The sequence below is a fragment of the Parambassis ranga genome, chromosome 2 (genome assembly GCF_900634625.1).
Source record: "Parambassis ranga chromosome 2, fParRan2.1, whole genome shotgun sequence".
In the NCBI taxonomy this organism is placed as follows: Eukaryota; Metazoa; Chordata; class Actinopteri; family Ambassidae; genus Parambassis; species Parambassis ranga.
In genome coordinates this window covers 39,249,923-39,271,510 of record NC_041023.1, presented here as the reverse complement: position 1 = coordinate 39,271,510, position 21,588 = coordinate 39,249,923, and the positions used below count along the sequence as shown (strand labels likewise).

The following is a 21,588-nucleotide window of genomic DNA, read 5'->3' as shown; positions in this document are numbered from 1 at the left end:
GCAGTGATGTTTGTAGGATAGAGATTGGAATACTATGTTAACATAGTAGGACACTGAGGTAATGAAGGCGTGTATATGTAGTATGTTTCGTTTGTTCTGATTTGTGCTGACTGCTGGCTTCCTGGTTGGATATTCATGAACACAGAATGCTTGTTAATGATGCACATTGTCCCTAAAATATCCCTGTTTAATCTTCTTTTCCTTCTCTTTCAGTGGAAGGATGCACAGACTGGTCGGTGGACTACCTGAAATACAAAGTGCTCCTGGGGGAACCTGTACGGATTAAGTGCGCTTTATTCTATGGATATATCCGGGCCAACTACACCCATGCACAGAGCACAGGACTCAGCCTTATGTGGTACAAAAGCGCAGGGCACGGAGACTTTGAAGAACCCATCAGTTTTGACGGAACGAGGATGAGCAAAGAGGAGGACGCCATATGGTTCCGGCCAGCAGAGCTGGATGATGTGGGATATTATTCCTGTGTTTTAAGGTAAGCCAGCACCACCTGGAGACAAGGCTACAATGGTAATAGCATTTATGAAAACATCCACTATGTTGATCTGCAAAATATTGACATGTGTGGAACATCTGCAATCATGGGCCAAAAGAGCACAGGTCTGGAGTCCACAGAGGCCCCTCTGCTTCACTTTATATGTTAAATTATGTCTTTATTCTCCTCTCGGGGACACTAAGCCATTAGGTGCAATTGGTGAATCCATAACTCTTTGGCCGGCACGAGTCCTTTCTGAAAGAGCGAGTGGTACGAAGATTGAGGAAAAGGAAAAGATAGAAGGGGAAAAAGCAGGGGCCTCGTGCTATCTTCCATTTTCGCTTGCCTGATGGTGGAGGTAGACAATTGTTTGATTTATGAGTTCCATAATGTGGTAAAATTTCTGGCTTCCTCTGCATTTTCATTAACATGAATGGTGTCAAAGAGAAAAGGCAGAGCTGCCTTTTTTCATCAGCAAACTTTGAAAGTCTTTCAGGATTCAGAGGGATAAACAGAATCACAAATGATTCTTACATGGACACAAATGAACAAATAAGATGCTTTTGAGCAGTTGCATTCAGCCTGGGTTTCCTTCTGTTTCACCAGAGAGTTTGGCCATTACTATTCAGCACCATTAGCACTCTCCCCTTTGCTGTGGTGCCCGCTATGAATAGAAAACGGGCAGCACCAATCCAACAATTCTCTATTCAGTGACGTTGGCAGCATTTTCTGGAGGTAGACAATCAGTCAGCTCAGAGTTTATTGTGTAATCACACAGAAAGTAGAGCCATGAGATTTGATTTGGACGAGTGCTGCTGCTTTGTCGCCAGTCTCGCCATTCAGAACCAAATTAAGGGGCAGCGCTTATTTGCCCACCATGGAGAGAAATAACAATAGTTGTGAGTACAGAGCACTTTTCCATCGCACAGGATTTTTGTCTGCCGGCATTTCGCTGAACTTTTATTGCCTATATTTGGTTTCTGTTCACTTGAAGCTTTAAATGGTGTACACTCACATCATGACACACAATATAATGTCATTATGTGAATCTTAAATTTCAAAAGAAACTTCTCCAGCAGCTACATTAATTAAACACACAAATAAATTCATTTGTCACTAAGTGTTTACTGTCAGTTTTGTAACAGTCGAGTTGAGAAAATTGGCTGAAAACTGTGCAGAGTTGCACATGCTTGATTATATAGTAATAACTTATTAACCTTGTAGGTAAAGGGCGTTTTCTCTTGACTGGCTCATTAGTCAGCTCTATACAGAAACATACGGCAGCTTTTAGCAGGGAGGGGGTTGCTTAAAAGGCTTGGGAGGATTAGCTTATTAGATGTGTGTGTGTGTGTGTGTGTCACATGTTTAGTTTAATGCAGTGTTCTGAAGTGCATGGCAATGCATCAAAATCGACCACATGGGACCATCAAATTAGAGTGATTTATAGCCCTGTATTAGCATAAACTGTGAGTTTTGCTGAGTTGAGTCACAACAATAAGGAGTCCAGATGACAATGGAGCAAAGGATTCTGGGACTTTTCCCTGCATTCTACCTCTTGAGTGATGTGAAGCAAGTTGAAGCTAGTTTGTTTAGCATCGTGCTCACAGGGTGGATCATAATGTTCCTGTTTCATCAGCATGTGTAGCACATGATGTTCTGCCACTCTGCAGTTATATCACTCAGGCTTTTGTTTTTAAGGACTGAGCTATTAACCTGAAAATGGCGACAGCTTGACGCTCAAAACCCCCTAGTGTTTGTTGCTCTGAGGTTGTGCTGCAGGAACAGATCCATCCGATTCTTACAACCACATCTCAGCGCTTTCAGCTGTTATGTCAACGTGAGTCATTTCAATTCCCAGGCAGCACAGCCAAATCAGAGGATTGCTCTTCTCTCTTTTGTCTCCTGAGCGTGGGTCCTATAGATGATCAGCTCTTGCATATGTTAACATAGCACATTTGGATTAGACTCTTGGCAGCGTTTTGAAATGAGGATCCTCACCGTTTTGAAACATTCTGGGGAATTGGAGCACTCTGTGGTGGAACGAATGAATCACAGCACTACAATACATCATCTCTCATTGGGTACATTTCATACTTGAGCACACTATAACAATTCAGTCCTGGTTACTATGGGCTCCCATGATGTTATTGTCTCAAAGCGAGTAGAGATTAGTGTAACCAAGAATGTTATAGAGGATGTTCGCACAGGCTTAGATTTCTATCATTGCCATAAAATGAGGAAAATAAAAAACACAATTAAAAAAATATAATTTGCTGTGCATGCTAACATGGCAAATTGCTGCTTTGATTTTCTAGACAGTTTCTCAGCATTTTGAAAATTCTATGAGTAAGAAGCAAAGTTTTAAGTCTGAAAAGCAGCTGGGGAAATGTGCTAACAGGGTGCAGATAAACACCATTACTTCCAATTCAAATCATGCAGTTCTAGTAGTTTCTTAATCAAGAGGGCAGGTTCATATTTTTTGTGTTTGTTTCAGTCTCAAAGCACTGATGTTTGTCATTTGTTTGAGAAATTGAACGAAATAGGACTTTAAATTGCTTTTAGAAAGGATGTGTGTGCAGTCCCTCGGTTATAACGGCGTTTATGTTTTCATAATATGTTATATATTCATCACAAATGTACAAAATGTTCTGTTTGCCCTCTTGTTACTCTCCTGGCCTTTTTTACCTCTCTTGATACACACACACACACAGCTTTGCTCGTCACATCGTGTATCTGCTCAGCTGCACTTAAGGGTGTCAGAGGGCATCATCATACACAAGCACAAACACACACACTCCAACACAAACATGACATGTCAGTTCTCCACTCCCCCGAGACTAGCTGTTACTGACAGGAGCTTAATGTGCCTCCAATCTGTATGCTCATATTAAACATTCTGAGCATGCATGCATGTTCTTCTCAGTCTCTTGGACTCTTTCTAATGCACACACACACATGCATAGATCTCCATGCATTACAGCCATATGATGAGGGAGTGCTCGTACCGCACACAGTATAGGAGGGAGCAGACGAGCAGAGCCGAGTGTCAAATCTAGGTCAGCACTCAGCTGTTTCACATGAGGAACTCTAGTCGAATGCAGACAAAACACATCTGCAGTGGCAGAGGAGAGTGTCACTTACTAGGGGTGGAATGGTTCACAGAATCCACGGTTCTGTTTTTATCCTGGTTCTGAGGTCACGGTTTTCAGTTCGGTTCGGTTTACATGGAGGTTTTTTTCTACGAAGTACCATAGATCAGCATAATACTATAGCCTAATTATCCAACATTTACCATTTTTAAGAATCAGTTATTGTGTTGCTGCTGTTGCCCCTCTGAAGTTTCCATTCTGGCACTGCTTGTGTTAGTGCTTCAGGGAGATGCTCCATTGTTGCCAACTCCTCAGTAAGAAAAGTAGCTGTCCCATCATAGCATTTGCATAAATGTTTTTTTTTTTTTTTTTTACATCCCATTCTGTAAGCCATGACAGGACCAGGCAGCTTTGTGCTCAATTGGATGCAGAGTAGTGTGGGTCTCTGACTGCAGCTCAGACTGCTGCATAAAGCTCCTTTGGGACTGACCGCTGTGCTTTGGGGTGGGGGAGGAGCTCACGGTCACACCTCCTGCTTATTGAGGACAGTAACTGCACAACGATAGATGCTTTCACGTCAGTCACTAGAGAAAGCTGCTAGATTCAAGGCTAGTTGCTATGGACAAAAAAAGATTTGGAAAGGCCCCAAACTTAGCAAGAGAGTTGCAAAGTAGTGGGAAGCAGTGGGAAAAAAATGCCACTGCCAATGCAGTATTTGACAGCATGTCCTGAACCGAGCTAGTATACTGTACCATGCATCACTTACTGTACAAAAGGGAGAAAACACAAACACTTGATCCATCCAGGTTCTTTGGAGGACACCACTGTCTTTCCATAAAAACCTTTTAGCATCATAGAGGCACTAATTCCGTGACTGACAACTAATAGTTGCTATGGCAACATAAGAGGAAAAGGAAAAAAAAATATAGGTGAACATATACATGACAAACACATCCACAGTGGCTCAATCAATTACAGTGTTAGCTTGAGGACGGATGTAACAGCACAGGGAGGCTCCTGCTTCTTGGCAGGTAGCTTGCGTCTCACCTTTGACCCTGGTCCCCCGTTGTTGGCATGCTGCCTCTGTCCCAGCCTTATTAATGGGTTTCCTGCATGTCCTGCAGTGCCTGGGCTGTCACCAGCAAAGGACAATAGGAGGAGACGATAACAAAGCAGTAGGTGTGCATTTATATGTGTGCTTATTTAAGCCTAAATAGCTACCGTGAGTGCAGGTACACACACACACACACACACATAAAGAGCACTTCCCAGCTGTCCCAGACCGCAGCCATGTTGACTGTGTTAGTATTCGTGGGCAGGAGTGGCTGGTGATCTCTCAGGGAAGTGACAGTCAGAATGGGCCGTCTGGAACACTCTGTCATTCAGCCCCAGTCAGGGCCTGTCCAATTGATCCAGCCCAGCTGTCAAAGCCAATGAGAGACACTAGACTAAGGAGCAGCGGGGACGGTTTGTGCTGCCAGGGGTTATGGATGATGTTTAATATAAGGATGGTGTTTGCGTTATAAGCCACCTGGCAGGAGGCGATGAGTTAGCTGCAGCCTTGTAGAATAGCTTCACAAAGGAGAGCAACAGCAATGATGAATGTTTTTTAATTGAGTTAATTTTTAAGTGCTGCAGAGCTGACGCGCATAAAGACGAGGTTTTTGTGTGTCTCAGTTAAATGAATAAATCCTCCTCCACCTAATAATCCAATATTTTTGTTCCCTTTTGTAGCATTTTATTTAGAAACGAGTCTCCCACCTGAAGACGTTGGTGCCAAACCTCTGGCAGCAGCTTTTCTCAGTGCTCAGGTGGGGTTTTAGTTAATTGTGTGATATGGATTTGCCAAGCTGCTCTATCAACCAGGCAGAGGTTATTGATGATGCTCCCCTATATTCAGTATTCTTTACACCTGTATAGAGAGAGCGCTCTGTCGACACAGTGTTTGGACAGTCTTTTAGTTGGCTCTGTGTGGCGTAGTGGAGGCTGTTTTCCAGCAGCCATTGTCTGATGATGTATGGGCTGCTGTTTGGGCTCAGGCCACCTTTCACATTATGCTTTATTCAGCCTTGTGATGGGGCTGTGTGAACTTTGCCAGGTATTCACTGCAGACGACTGATGTTACAATGGCAGTGTCAGGGAAGAGCGTGTGCTTCAAACCACTTTGGAATAGTAGTAGACTTTCTTTTATTGGAGAAACATGTTTAAAATCCTGCTCATATGTTTGTAACTTCTAAATCTGAATGTTAAAGGTGCATTAAAAAGATATTAACATTATAATACTGATAATCTCTCTACAATGGTTGCTTTTGGAGCAAACGCTGCTTCTGTCCTAGTAGGTGCACATAATATTTTAAACTGTTTATATCTTGACAAATTTCTACTCTTTATGTCCAAATTGGCGACTAATAAATATGCAAATCTACAAAGATGCCTGAGCGCTCTAATAAACAGTATGTTTGTGTATGTCCAGTTAACAAAGTGGCCCACACTTCTGATCAGCTCCATGCATTTTGATGTATGTTGGATTTTAATCCACCATGTGCATGCATTACTGTCTAAGCAAATTCCATTGCATGCCCTTTATGCTCCTTCTGATTGGACAATTTGTCCCACACTCGATTCCGTTTGATTAAACCCAGCTCAAATGGCTCCTGGCTCCTGGGAGTAAAGGAAGAGAAGGTGGACTCACAATCTGCGCGACTACTCGCTGCAGGAAATCATGCATATCACTGGTGCTGGATCAATCTGTGTTCATCCTAAACACATGTGCAGTATGCTGCAAGGCGAAGAGACTATATTTAGTCCCATCTCCAGCTTCACCTCCCCATACGTCCAGCCTCTCTTGGTCCACACTGAGTGGAGGAAGCCATCAAACAAGATGCCAAACCATCGCTATCTGATAGCTGGAACACTGACCTTCTCTTCCTCATATCTGATGGTGGTTTTTATCTGCCAGACAAATGTCAGAAATACCATTCCCCAAGCACCACAGCCAACTTTTCTCTTCCCTCCCTTCCCCGCCTCCCCTCCTCTCCCTTCTGGATTGTGAATGGCGGCGCTCCAAGCGAGACATCTGCAATACCACAGCTGTCAGTCAAAGTGTGATATAGTGGAAGACTCACACAGTTTGGGCTGTGTCCTTAGAGTGCAGAATAATAGGTTATTGTCTGGAACTTGGGATATTAAAGTTTTATAAATCTGAAAGAGCTGGTTAGAAGTTTACTGAAACATTTGCCAAGGATTCATAAATACAAGGGGTCAAGTGTATTCATTTTCTAGATCCTGCCCATACCCTTGTTCCAACAGCTTTATGCAGTGACAGCATGGCTGCTATGTGGTGCTTAATGTGGTTTTGATATGCAAAGCAGTATAGCTGTTCATACTTTACACCCAGGGGGCCTGAACACCAATGAATAAGGTCATAACGGAATTAGACTGAAAAACAATGGAGACAAATTGTTTATGCTTGTTATAAAATCAGGTTGCTAGCATAACGATGAGTTGAGGGTCTCATGGAATGGAAAATGTGTTCCCCGAAGGCAACAGCAAGGGAATGACTGCTTGCACACAAGAAGTGATGTTGCCATTATTAGGCATACAACTCAAGAGAAGGACTGAAGGAGATCTCAGTGCACTTGAGATGATTGATAAATGCAGGATCATCTTATTGAACAATGCATGGATGCTGCTTTTATTGTGAGTCTGTGTATGTGTGGGATGCAAAGTGTGTAGCCAGATGCAGGCATGTGTTTTTCACAGCGTGGTGAAACGAAATTATCTGCAGAGGTGTGTGTTCCTCGCTGAGAAATCGTGTATTACAAGACAAGCAAGAAAAGGGCGACTGGGCGGAGTGAAAGCAGTGGAAAGATGAACCGTACACAGAAAGGGAGAGAGAGAGGTGGGTGGTGGATGGTTTGTAATTGAGGAAGGAGTCCAATATGGCAGACAAGTGCCACACTCTTAGACAGGGGCTAAGTAGGAGCAAGTTGGCCCACAGTCAGATTTGGGGAGCCGGGGTGCTTAATCATCCCAGGCTAGGTGCTGGAGTTGACAGGTGAGTTATGAGCAAGCGCTACAGGTAGGAGCCCAAGTCTTCCCACTGCTCACTGTGACCTTCGCTCCGGCCATAAATAATGCAGCCGCCATAAAATACTGATTTAGAATAACTGGGCCGGCCCTGTCTTGGCTTGGTGTGGGCAGCAGAGAAGTGCAGGACTACTGGGGGCTGACACATTTGACAGTGTGTCATCGAAGCTGGAGTTTACACCTGCAGTCTAATCTCATGCTTAGCATCAAGGTCACTTTTCTTACAGCCTAAACTTTTCTTCATCTTGTTTTAAGTAGCTACTTGTGATAACAAATACATTTGAAAGTGATGATAAGCAGTGTGGTGAGGAGACATTTAGAATAAAAGGAATTTCAACCACAAACACAGCAGCTGCAGCACTTCTGCCCCTTCAGTCATCTCTATTTAAATGCTAATGACATCCAGAGGTAAGACCTTAATGTCACTGTACAGTTTAGGTTCGCATGCTGCAATAAATCTCCAAAGGTTTAATCTGTGCCAGGTTCATTTCACTGCCCAGTAATGACATTGTCACCGGGAGACCTTTAATCAACCTTTGGACCTTTTGCCTTGTGACGTCTGCTTTACACTCACACAGATTCTCTGAGAACATCACTGTTAGAAAGTCAGCTGTAATAACTAATCAGCAATTATTTCATCATCCAATTTATATTAGAGAGGAGTTATTTTAATTAAGAGATTCATTAAGTTAGTTCATTAATTTCCCCACAGGTGCCCTGGATTCTCCGGAGAATTTCCAATCAATCCTGCGGCCTATTATTTAATATCAGATGGAACAGTTGCCGAGTTAAAGGGCAGGTTCCATTCGGTTTCATCCGACTCATTGTCAGTCAATGAAAGAAAATAAGAAAATTATTAGGAGAGATTCATCTATAAATTCCACTAAGGAGACACTGTGGTATTAGCCACAGCATGCCAGTCATAATCCCTTCAGCAGGCACTGACCATTGCTCATAATTTCACTGAATTGGCTGCATATTGCATCTCAAGTCCCCTGCCTGCCCTCCAGCTGTATACCGTAGCTGTCAGCCTGACACTTCTCTGAGCTGATGTATGCAGCATGCTATCTATCATTGCCACGACATTGCATATCCTCTTCAGTTTGACACGTTTGACAGACACTCTCACCCATTAATGACATGGTTTCACACGGCTTGTTATCACTGTATCTGCAGTTCCTCATACGCAGTATGCACTCAGGTCTCAGGATTGTGGTGCATTCCTGCTTATTCTATCGAATAGTCTTCATGCTTATTGCTGTGTACCTGCCGAGTGAGATTGCCTGGTTCTTCAGGCTCAAAAGGCATCGTGATGGATGCGAAGTGTTGGAAAGACATCCTAGGACAAAGTGCTGGCCCACACCATCGATCACTCATGCAGAGCGGATGACACAATTCTCTCTCTCTCTTTCAGCCGGCGAGTTTATCAGTGCTGCCCAGAATATTTAACAGGGAAGAGAGCGCACCCGTGGGATCTCATTTGCACAGGTGTCCATCTGGTAGAAGTTGTCTGGGATAATCTGCACATCATGTCACATTTGCATCCGGGCATCATGTAAATTGCACACTTAAAGAGGAGCGCGCATCGCTGGCCAGTGCGGATGAGGGCGAGGGATTGTTTGCCGTTACTGTAGTGAAGACCAGTGTGTGTTGTACTAATCCACAAGGCAGCTAATGCTGCGCAATTATGTAAGGATTTAACATGTTTGTAATTGTTTGTTGGTTCAGCTCAATTTGTGTAACCAGCTTTAGTTAGAAAATTAGCAGTGAGATTTTCCTAAACGCTGCCAATTTGTTTGGTCTTTTAACCAGCAGGGATGTGCTGCAGTGAGGCTGGAGCACTTGTCAGTTGAGACAGTCTTATTAGCCAGTTTGGGCAAAGAAAAGGTGCTCCTATCGAATACATTGATCATCAAGGACCTCTGCTGCTGTTCCCCTCCCTTCAAATAGCACAACTTTCACAGTGCATCAATTTGCTCATTGATTCCTATGTTCTGTTAAGAATTACTCAGGCAGCAGATCCAATCTCAAAATCACTGTCCCAATAATGAGCCAAACAGGAGGGCTACAGCTGCTGGAGCTCCTCCTCTCATGTGGCTGTGGAGAGTCAGGATCTCTACAAACATTTAGCATTTAAAGACAGGCGTTCTCAACGGAAGGGCGGCACAAATCACTGAAGGTGCACCTCGACAGCGAGCAGTAAAATGAAATGTTTATTCCAGCGTGGATGAAAACTCACCAGTATCTGCGGGCCCAGGCAAGCATGTAGTCTCCAAACATTACAACTAATCTTGCATTTTACGCCCTCTCTCCCTCGCCTTATAAATTCTCTTCTTTATGTATATGACCCGAGCAGTTACAGTACATCAATTGTAGCAGGTAATTTTCTGCCTGCTCGCATTGTATCTGCTTAACACATGAAAACAAAAGGCTCAATCAATCTTCAAGTGCTGTTGACATTCAGAGCTGTCACACCATATTAGCACCCGTGTCCCGCCTTCCGCACACACTTTTCCATTAATACCGTAGAGAGGTTGGTTCATTATGCATGCAGGTTTTCATACCTGAATGGATGAGAAAGCACCGCAGGTATCTTTGATTGTCCAGTTTAAAAATTCAGAGTCCAAGGAAGGTTTCCCTTTAAATAAATTTGCTGTAATTAACCATATCAACCTCTTTGTGTCTGCAGGAACTCCACATACTGCATGAAGGTGTCCATGTCCCTCACAGTGGCGGAGAATGACACAGAACTCTGCTACAACTCCAAAATGAGGTTCTTTGAGAAGGCAGAGCTGAGCAAAAGCAAAGACATCACCTGTCCGGGCATTGAGGATTATATACAGCCGGGAGTGGAGCCGGAAATTGTGTGGTACAAGGTGAGATACTCCTAAGGAAGTGCAAGATTGCCTCTGCACCCTGGCTGGGATATGTAGACTAGCACAATATGAGGAAGTAGAGAAGGTTTTGTGCACATATGTTCCTTATAAAGATGGCAAAGATAAAGGTGTATTTATCATTTATACATGTATAACCTCCTATTCATGATGAAGGGTTGCTGTGACCCCTCAGTGTAACCGAACCAGGCAGCCCTTACAGGTCCGCTGCTAGGTGCAGCCTGGGATCCAATTCATCAAATGTGGAAGTGTGCTGGATTAGGTGGGCACATCCCTTCGCTTTCCTCACAGAATCAAATTTAAATGGCACATAATGACTGTGGGCTCCACACCCTTGAGTTATTGACTCTAACTTTGTCAGCAGGCTGATTGGATTCTGGGCGGCCACAGTGCCCCAGTTTCCTTTCCCTCAGGTGGCCCAAAATCTGGCTGTCCGCACACTCACCTCCTACATGGTGTTATACTGTAAAGTCAGAGGCTATGTTGTACATTGTGCTCTATGAGCCACTGGTGCTGAAACATGAATAAAACCAATCAGCTGATCCAATCATACCCTGCAATATTTGACATGAACACACATCCATCCGTCTGTCCTCCACAGCATAACACCTGTAGACTGCAAAGATATTGAAGTGAAGCTGCACCACTCATGTATGCATGAATAAATTAACATGCCTCCTTTTGGCAGTGAGGTTGCAGCTTTTGAGGCTGAAGTAATTTTCTGTTTACACAGCTGATTGCTCCTGATTGCATAGCCCTAAAGATGTTACCTAGCAACCAATTTAGTGAGACAGTTTTAGCGATGATGCAACCTATAAATCCAGATTTTTTAAAAACTGTAATATTACAAATAGGAGGTGCAATCCAGTTTAGCAGTGCTGCTTCACAGTGATAAACACACAGCCATTTAATCCCATAAATCACTCTTTAAAGCATTTAGGACAGCAGGGGTGCACTAAATCTGGCAAAATGTGATGCTTCATACTTGCTGTGTGCTCATGTTTGTTTTTTTTTTTAATTTGGGAAAAAGGAATGCAAGCCAAAGCAGTGGAGACAAACCATAGAAAGGAAGAGAGACATCCTGTCCATCAAGGAAGTACGGGAAGACGACATTGGGAATTACACCTGTGAGCTGCCGTTTGGGAACTTTGTAGTGCGAAGGACGACTGAGCTATCAGTCACAGGTAAAAACTACTTTTCCTGTCATTATGTGCAGCAAAAAGAGAATGTGAATGACAAAGTATCCTCATTGTTGCTCATTCTTACACAGTAATTTGCATTTTTTTTTTTAAAAAAAACTGTTGCTTCAGCTCGTTAAAAAATAAACCTTTTCAAAGCTGATCCCTGCACCTTTCTGCCAAAGAGCCTCTGTGGATGGGGCTGCTGTCTCTCTGACTCCTGCACTGCTTTAATTGCTAAGTCGTGGAATTCACACACAGCCACTTCAGCACTTTTTCTCCAGGCTGTTGAAATATTTAAGCCTGAGCCTAAAAGTCGGTGACAGATTGCTTGTCGCTGACACTGTCACAGCCAAGGTTGACACAGTAGGTGCCGTAAAAATGGGAGAACCCCAAATTTACAACTTAATTAAACACATCTCTGTTTTTTTAAGCAGCACAGTGTGTGATAGGAGGTTTCACAGTCTGCGATCGATACACAGCAGCTTTATTTATGTGATTCTTAGTGTTAAATCATGTACTTGCTGGATTCAAATGGTCCTGCTTGTTTATTTAGCAGTTGAGCTCATGTTCTCTTGAGTGAAAATGTTCCTGTGCTTTGTACAGTTTCACACGGCCACAGCTTCTCCTCTCTGTGACTCATTTAGCTGTGAGGATACAGACAAATGCCGAATGATGCAGACTGAAACACAAAAACACAGGGAGAAGCTCGAGGAGGCTGTTACGTTTCGTCATCATTATCATCACCATCACCGTCATCATAGTACTTGCTGTTAACTGCTACTTGATTACACTTAGTAGAGATTTAAAGAGACTCCAGTGAAGTCGTAAATCATTTTCTGTCATCCTGGGGGAATAGTCCTAATCTTTCTATCTACTATGGAGACTTTCAGCTTTTCAAAACAGGTGGCCAAAGATGATTGATGGTTGGGTCATGACAGCAGAAGCAGCGTGTATGATTTGTCTTAGAGGGAAACATACTTTTCAGCTGCTGCCTGTAGGTGTGTTTGTGTCTTTCACTGATGAACGATTGTATTCCTTTTTTGTTTTTGGGATAATTCTGTGGCAGCAGGAGGTGCACCTTTTAAGACATACAGATATAAATAAACTCCAAACAGACTTTTACAGTAAGTTACAAGATGCAAATCTGCCTCAAGGCGACAACGTGTAACACAAGTTCTGATTGTTCTTTCTGAACTTGGAGTGCTTTTCATCTTTGAGAAGCAGCACCAGTGTCGGCTCGGTTGCCCTCCTTTTAGGCAGCATTGCTTTCCTCAGAGTTTTGGATTTATTTATTTTTGATTGAAGAAGTTTTTTGAGTTTTTGCAGAGTTTTTTTTTTTTTCCTTTGTGCAGCCATGGTGCACATGCAGCACATCACGTCCTACATCCATTATCATGTCTTCAGTTCAGAAATCTTTTCATCTGACACTTGTTAGTGTGAGGAATAAACAGCCACATCTGTCTAATTTTCACAATTAATCATGTTAACAAGCATTTTAGGGTTCAAGGGTTTAGGCCATTTAACCTCATTATAGTCTAAGAGTCCAGTGAAAAGAAGTGAAATTACATGGCACAGCATCACAACAGGTCCCCTCAAAAATGTATGTGAGCTTCTCTTAAATGCACTAGAAAGGCAACATTGGTAGTGTGTGTGTTGTTTTTATGGTCTGTTTGGTTGGCAAGTTAAAAAGTCTGTTGATTGGCCCCACACTGGCCAGAGCAATAATTTGCTGTGTTGAGATGAACGGACAACATGTAAAGTAGTTTAAAAAAAACAAAAGACGAGTATGTTTCACTGCTCCCTTATTAACATTACATTCCAGCTGTGGAGACCACACAGAAATCTGCACCTCACATCTGACCTTCTCTCTGGAATAAGTACACATGAAACTTTATGTAATATTATCATCAGCCTCCCACAGATAATTCCAATTCACCGTTAAAACCCTTGTCACTCCCCTTTATCAACAGCCTACAGGCCCTCTTAAAGCAGTGCAATGGGACAAAAGGTCAGATTCAATTTATTATAATGAGCACAGTTAAAATCATAATGAGCTCCCTGGCTGGGTGATGGGAAGCAACGTTCATTTTGAAATGAAATTTGTGGTTTTATGGCTTCTGTGTAAGGTGCGCCGTTTGATGTCTTAGATTAAACACCACAGAATAAAAGGAGGGTGATGAAACAGATATTCAGAGGGAGCAGCAACTTCAGTGTGTAAAATGGACTGTCAGTGCAGCTAATGAGCTGGGACTGATGCTGTTAACCTGGTTTCTTATTTTGAACCAGCACACCATGGCGTGTGTTTGGCTCTTTCAGTCCGGGGCATTCATAACACAATGTGGAAAAAGGCTTTCTTACTAGATGGAGTCCTGCTGTTGCAGTGTCTTAATATTACTGCACAGCAACTTGAGTGGCTGCAAATGAAACGAAGCATTCTGTGACATGAAGAAGAAGAAGTGTGCTAACAAACTGAGATGACGAAAGTCATCATTGAGGAAAACATTTGTTTTGTTTTTAATATCAAAAACAGTGTTTTATGGGCTTCCTATGATATATGCAAATTTGTCACCATGATGAATGTTACAGCGGAAACATATTGATTTGTTTATGCTTTTCTATTGTTTTCAAAGCCACCAAATAACCTCAGCTTTGCAGTATTTCCCATCCCTGAGTTGCCTTATTTACATATGAGGAGGTTGGAATATAATCTGTCCCTTTTAATTTATCTGGCTTTAATCTAGTTAAAGTATAGTTGATGGAAAAGAAAGAATTTAGACAGTAATCCTTTTTCTTAATCAGCAGGTGCTCGATGAGGTTTATTAATTCTTTTTTTTGTGTGTCATTACCTTTGATATGTTGTTTTATTAGAGGACATACTTATGAATGAAAATGAAGCGTGTCATTATTCTGTAAGTCTGCTGCATGTCCTGCTGTGCGTGTACACTCTTTGAGTTTTTTATTACAGCTTGGCTGCCTTTTTTTGTGTGAGTGCAGTTAGATCTAAACTTGCGACTGCTTTTATGTCACGCCCTTGGCTTGGCATGATGATCTTCATGCCCTCACAGCCGCTCTGAAGCACTGCGCTGTTCTCACCACACGTCATATCGCTGTGGGATTTTTAGTGGATTAATTAAGATTGTCACTCAAACATCTGGTTTCTGTAAAAAGGGCTGAAGAGAGTGTGTGTGTGTTTTCCTAACCTCCTGGCTTTTCCTTGCGCACTTGGCACCAGCTTGTTATTCCTCGGCGGCAGTCATGGCCGGAGGCGTTATGTTTTCGGGTTGTCTGTCTCATTCTTGTGAACACAATATCTCATGAATGCCTTTTGGGAACTGGCACAAATGTCCTGTTGGACATGAGGACTTGAATCTGGCAGCCAAAGGCTAAAGTTCACAGTGATCTATTTTGCATAAGAAGCAGTTTGAGGCAGCTGATTGGTCTTTAAAAAAGCCATAAAAACAATTCTTAGAATGCTAAATATTCAACCTTGACCAATAGAAAACTACTGTCACCATGCAGAGGAGGGGGGTAGCCGTACTGTTATGAAATGCACTTCAACCTGAGTGAGGAGCTCTTAAAACATTGATGGATGTCACTTTGATCAATTGAAATGATTTCCATGCACCCCTGCTGTTTACATTCCAAAATGAATTACTGGAAGTGGATCTCAGAGGAATACAAGGATGATGTCCCATACATATTTATATCAGAGCACTGTATTATGAGAGCAAACAGCAGGATGATTCAGAACAAAACCCCCAATTCTGTGTTGGCAGGTTATTTTTGTTGTTATAGGGATTTATGATACCATATTTTTTTATTATCTTCATTTTCTGCCTCACTATTTGTCACATTCCACCACTACCATTCTCTCATACATACACAGTCAAATATCAAGGTAAGAGGCTTCTTTTGCAGCCAGTAATGGAAAATCTCAGGATCTGACAGCAGCCTCTCCTCTTCTTCTTCCTCTTCCTCTTCTTCTTCCTCCTACAGTCAGTCAGCTGCAGTATGGCAGCGACTGAGGAGCAAAAAGAGGCTCTAACATACTGGAAGTCAACACGATTAGATATATAGGTCAGGTGCAAAAGTCTTTCTCAGACTTCAGCAAGACTGAGTGGCTTCATTTATCACCTATTAGTCATGTGACCTACATTTTATTTCAATATTGTCAGGAAGAGCTGGAGGTTTGGAGCAAATTGTTTTGCGTCACACACCACCGGCTTGCTGATTCAGAGTTTAGCATTTCGCTCAGCTTCCGTTTATTACTCGCCACGCTCCTCCGCTGACCACACCACATGCCAGCATTTAATATGGGTTTATTACATAATTGGCACTCACTTGTGGTGGAGAATGAGCAAACCCGCTGTTGCGGTTCTCATTTGTGATTTAAGTTGATAGGTTACTGTTTAACAAAACTGCTTCAAGGACTCAGACCAATGGCAAAGAAGCTTGCTGTTGATTTAACAGGAGCACCTTCACCACTGTTTGCCCTCACTCCCTTCTTTCCAGCCATGCCCCCTCCCGTCCCCCTGTGTTTTGGCAGGCAGTGTGTTATGTGTTCCCCTGCCATCGCTACCCAACCTGGCCAGTCAAATCGCCGCTGTGCTCTGATCAATCCAGCAGCACTGGTGTGTGTGTGTGTGTGTAGTGCACACTCAGCATCCCGGTGGGTTTCCACCTGCTGGTGCCATCAAAGGAGCAGCACACAGGAGATGTGATTGCAGAGCTTACAGCAGGGGATGGAGTGGGTGAAACGGGAGAGAAAATATCTGAGGATGAAGCGTGTGCAGAGCACCGTGTTCTCAGGCTGGAGTGGTTACTTGGTTACCGTGTATCAGTACAGGCTGTAATTTCACTGAAATATGTGTGAAGCTGTCAAATGGTGTTTTTTGATTTGCAAGGCAAAGGTTTTTTCGGCATAATGATTTGACTAGATCCCTGAGATAAAACATTCATAGATGCAGAGCTGGGGAAAATCTGTCTTCCTGCATTTGTATTCCTCAGTATCCTTGGGTCATCTGCAGTGTTTGTATTTGTTTGCTTCTGTGGGGAAGTGACAGGTAATTGGCAGCATCTTACTGGATGCCTGCTTTTTTTTTTTTGGCTCGTCCTAGCAGATCTTAGCCCCATGAACAAACTGCCGAAGAAACAGCTCCAGGAATGAGTTTGACTTGGCCGGCTTTCCACAAGGTGAGATGACTTTGATCAGTGTCCCCTTGTTCGATGAGGTGGCACTTTCCGGGCACAAATGCTGTTTTAAGCAAACAGAACTATCTCTCTTTGGACACAGGGCTAGCAAGGAATGTAATTTTGTCACAATTTCATTGTGAGGCAACAAAACTCAGGTGTGTTCATGGCGATGTGTTTGTCAGGCTGTGATCAAATCTGGTAGGAAATCTGAACCCTTTCAGCAGATTTTACTTTGTCGCCTGGGACGAGGCCTGCACGGAGCAGGTGAAGCCAGGCAACAGCTGCGATGTCGGTTTGGACAGATGGTGCAAAAATGCAAAAAGTTCAGGTGATCGGTGTTTGTGCAGCTCATTGATTGGACTCTTTTTAAGAAGGAAGACACAGGCCTTTAATTATATAATCCCCCTGCATGAAAGTGTGATGAAGAGCTTAAAGGGCCTTATTACTAACAGTGGGAAGCTGTTTGACATGTTATGATTTGACAGGTATATTGATGCTTTTGATGAATATTGCAAAAACAAAACTACAAACTTGCAATTTAAATTAAACTAGCTGCGCTCTACACTGGCCCTTCACCTGTGCTGGATAGATGAGTTAAAATCTTGTCAATGCTCATCAATTAGCTAAGTGTGCTTACAAATGCTCCTCTGACACACCATACATGTGGGATTGCCAATTAAGATGACGTGTTATATAATTAATGCCTTCACTCTACTAATTAGCGCTCACTTAGTGCCTTAGCCTTTCAGATGTGAAAATGAGTGCTAAACTTGTGCTAATGTGATTCAACACACCACCGGTAGCTGCTGTACAAGCTGGAGGAAGAAGAAGAATTGATTTTTAGTGGGTTTTTGTCCAGTGTGAAAGGCCTTTTTGTGGTATATGAGAGTTTTGGAGAGTTGTCGAGTGACTTTTGATTCATGGCTCTCCTCTGCAGCCCCGCAGACGTCCTCTGCACCTTTTTCCCGCTGCCGCTATCTCTGACAGTTTGTAGAAACGTCCCATCAAGGACACTTCAGCCACGTGTCAATCCACCGATTCAGCTTGAGAGATAAGAAGGTGGGTAGGGATGGCGGATGGGACTCTTGCATAATTTATAGTGAGAAAAAATCAATTGTGTGGCATAAATTACTCTGATGTTAATTAGTTGCAGATTGGTCTTTTACAAAAGGTGCATTTTAAATCACTTCAGGGAGAGTCTGGCTGCACCAAGATGAGACTAAATTGTTCAGCTGGTGATAATCTCACATGATGTTGTGATGGAAAGTTGGGCTTGTCTCTTAATTTGGAACACAACCAAAATGTTTCAGAGGGAGAAATAGTCAGAGAATTATTCTTATTTTCAGTCCCTCCACTGCAGGAATATGCTTCTGTTCTTTACTCCGTTACCATCCTTGCTCTTTCACACACTGACACACACCCTTAATGCTGCACACACAGAGACGCCACCACACAAACCACCCTCGGTTAGGGAGATTGCTTACCAGCGCTTAGTTCAGTGGCGATGCCCAGTTGGGCCTTGATGTAATAGAAATTGATTGCACTGCTCCCAGGCTACACTGTCATGACAAGTTATTTTAATGGCACTAAATCGGGCTTATGTTGAAGTTAAAAAAGGAGAGGGGCGGAGGCGGAACACTGACCTGGGGCAAATTTTGCACCAGTGCAAGGCTTTTTTTGTGTATTTATGAGACAAATAGAAGAAAGAAAATCAGGATGGTGATGGAGCCATTTTCTGCCAGCTGAAAATCTGGTGATTGGCATGGCTGTTTTGGCTCCATTGCTCAGATTGCTGCTTGGTACACACAACTGTATGTATGCTCATTTATCCCAGTAGCTACCTGTCAAGCAGAGAGGAAGGGAATAAGCTGTTTATTGGTTTCACGCTGGAAATGGTTGCAACCCAAGAGCTGTGACAGAAGGAACTTTTCCACTTTCTCTCACTGCTTTTTATTTCTTCTCCATGACTCCTCTCTGTATGTGAAACAAAATGTATGTTATAAGCACAGTGATGAATATGATGAGCATCATAACACAATCAGTTTCTCATTTATTTTAATGGCATTTTGAGTTTAATGGCATTTTATATTGCAATGAATAATGGTGGCTCATGCATATGTGAGTAATGTGTTTCTCTCATGTTTTGTCCGTGGGACAATTAAGCCTCGGTATGTGAAAGTATGGCCGAATCAAAAGGTCCCTGCACTCCTTGACGGCTAAAACAGCCAATTAAATTCCTGCACCCAGGCAGAAACTGCTGTCACTGCCCACCGTGAGTGATCATTAACACAAATGTGGGTTGGATGGGAATCTGCAGGCGGCATATTGATTGTGCTTCGCCCCTGAACATGCGAGCCTGTCATGCTTAACAGTGATGAAGGTGTCAAGTCCTCCATTTTGGGGCACACACAAGCCCCAATGTGCTGATTGCCCATTCCGGTGTCACTGTCCCCTGTGCACAGCGGTGAGCCTCATCACATGGGTCAGCAGGGCCAGGACCTCGCTTGGATACAGCTTGATCATCTGAACAAGTCCGGAAATTAACTTATATGTGGAAGGTCTGTGGGCGAGTGGCTCAGGTCCACAAGGGGGAAAGAGGTGGCCGGTCAGCTGCGTCAGTGGGCGAAATGTGTTCGCCACATGCAGAGATATGAAGTAGAGCATGAGAGGAGGAGGAGGAGGAGGAGGAGGAGGAGGAGGAGTGTGTGTGAGTGAGTAAGAAGCCACCTCCATATATACTCAATAAGGAGTCACTACTTCAAATAAAGCTTAATTCATATTCAGCTCACATGGAGTTGTGGGCTTATAGAGCGAGATTTAATACATCTCGGCTCTCTCTGTGACAGATCTGGAGCATGTCTAAATTAGATTGTAATTTCAATGAACTGTCTCTTACAGAACACACTGGGGCTGAGCTATCATTAGCACTAAGTGCCCCACAAAAAGGCAGACAAATCAAAAGCTTTGATTTGTCTTTGTGTCTTTGAGTGTCCGTTAGTGTCAATGAATCACACACCTGCATTTGCACAATTACAGTGACCCACAGTGGACGTGATGGCAATGCTCAAAATGAGCATCCATCATTTTTACATGATTAACAATACGATTTGTTTTCATTTATTTTATTGCTTATGTTATAGGGTTCACTGGGAGTGACAGGAATATGAATCAATGGAGCATTTCAGCCTGTTTTAGCGTCTTGTTTTGGTTTTGTGAACTCCTTTGAAAACAATACAGTTCCTCTTTTACATTTAAGGATTCTGCTATAGTTAACATTCATCCTGTGCCCACCTGCGCTACATTTACAGAGCAGCAGTCTGCCTGATCAAACCCACTCTGATAGTATTCACACGGCTCCTTTGGATGTATAATCATCTTTTCTGCTCTATTTTTAAACACTCTGAACTGTAATTCTCTAATCCTAACATAAAATGTGACCTTTTACTTTGACCTTTATAAGGTAACACAATAATTATATATTTTAGTTTCATCACAGAATTGCCTTTTTAACACAAGTCAGACTGCCCTTCACTTTTTGCATTAATCACTGTGTCAGTCTACGACAACCTGACTATTATTTCAGAAAGTATTTTTTTTTGTTGAACGTCCTAAAGAGATTTCCTTTGAGACCTTGACCTAAAAGTGGACTGAATATAGAGGCTTGTTCTGACTGTATAACTATGTGGCTATGAGCTACATTCCATTTTTTCTCAACCAGGCTTAAATCATGCATACATGTCTTTCTGCACATCTCCCCTGAATGACTGTAGTGGATTTGAAAGAGGAAATCAATAAAGGTTTGCAGCTTTTACCTGGATCATTCTCGCTCATGGAGAGAGCAGGCTGTCCTAATATTTTGCAAAGTCAGTGGTTTTACACTGCCTGCTTAAATTAGTGTGTTTTCTCGCCAATGTGACACAGCTCTGATCTTTTGAAATCCTCTTTTGAACACTGCAACAATACAGGAACAAAAAAATGCATGTAAATCCAGCATCTCTCAGCTGAGCGCCAGTACAGTTTGGGCCCCTAGCTCCCTTGGAGACAACAGATTCGAGGGGGGTGGGGGGTGGGGAACGATGTAGGGCACCACAATGGCAAAGCCGCCCCTGCTGGCACCCGGCACCAACCACTGACCTGTTTAAACAGCTGGAACGCTTGGCAGCGCCTGCCTCCGGAGATTTGCAGGGCCACTGGCAAAAGGGGGTTGAGAGGAAGGAAGAAGGAGGGGGTGGGGGGTGGGAGGCATGGCGACAAAGCTGGGAGGAGGGATTCATAGCTTGGCAATAGGGGGCCACTGTGCAGAAATGGCACCAAGCAGGAATTAAACAGGCCACTGGCAACAAGAGGAGGAGGCTAGAATAGAGTTTATGTCAAATAGACTCTGTTTTAACAGAGGTCGAGCCAGTTGAGGCGGTCACTTGGGCCGGTGAGCGGGTCGAACGGCTGACCAGCACAAATAAAACAAAGGACAAATAAATAGATGTAGAGAAGCGTGCATGCCAGACATTTGTTTTCATGAAGAAGAAAAGAGTGTGTGTGAATTGGAGGGGCTGAGGCTGAGTGTGAGGGCGTGGGAGGTTACTGACTCACACAGGGGAGCACTTAGCAGCTTGTGGCAGAGGTTTTAACAGGCTGTTAGATAGATTTGA

At 43.1% G+C, this 21,588-nt stretch overlaps 1 protein-coding gene across 1 annotated transcript in view; it reads left to right on the top strand.

The window, feature by feature from the left end:
* LOC114428721 (interleukin-1 receptor accessory protein-like 1) overlaps positions 1-21,588 on the top strand; it is a 136,588-nt gene that overhangs the window by 54,809 nt on the left and 60,191 nt on the right. The window contains exons 3-5 of the mRNA XM_028397386.1: positions 214-493; positions 10,361-10,547; positions 11,596-11,749. Coding sequence (XP_028253187.1) covers positions 214-493; positions 10,361-10,547; positions 11,596-11,749 — 621 coding nt within the window. The remainder of the gene's footprint in view (positions 1-213; positions 494-10,360; positions 10,548-11,595; positions 11,750-21,588) is intronic.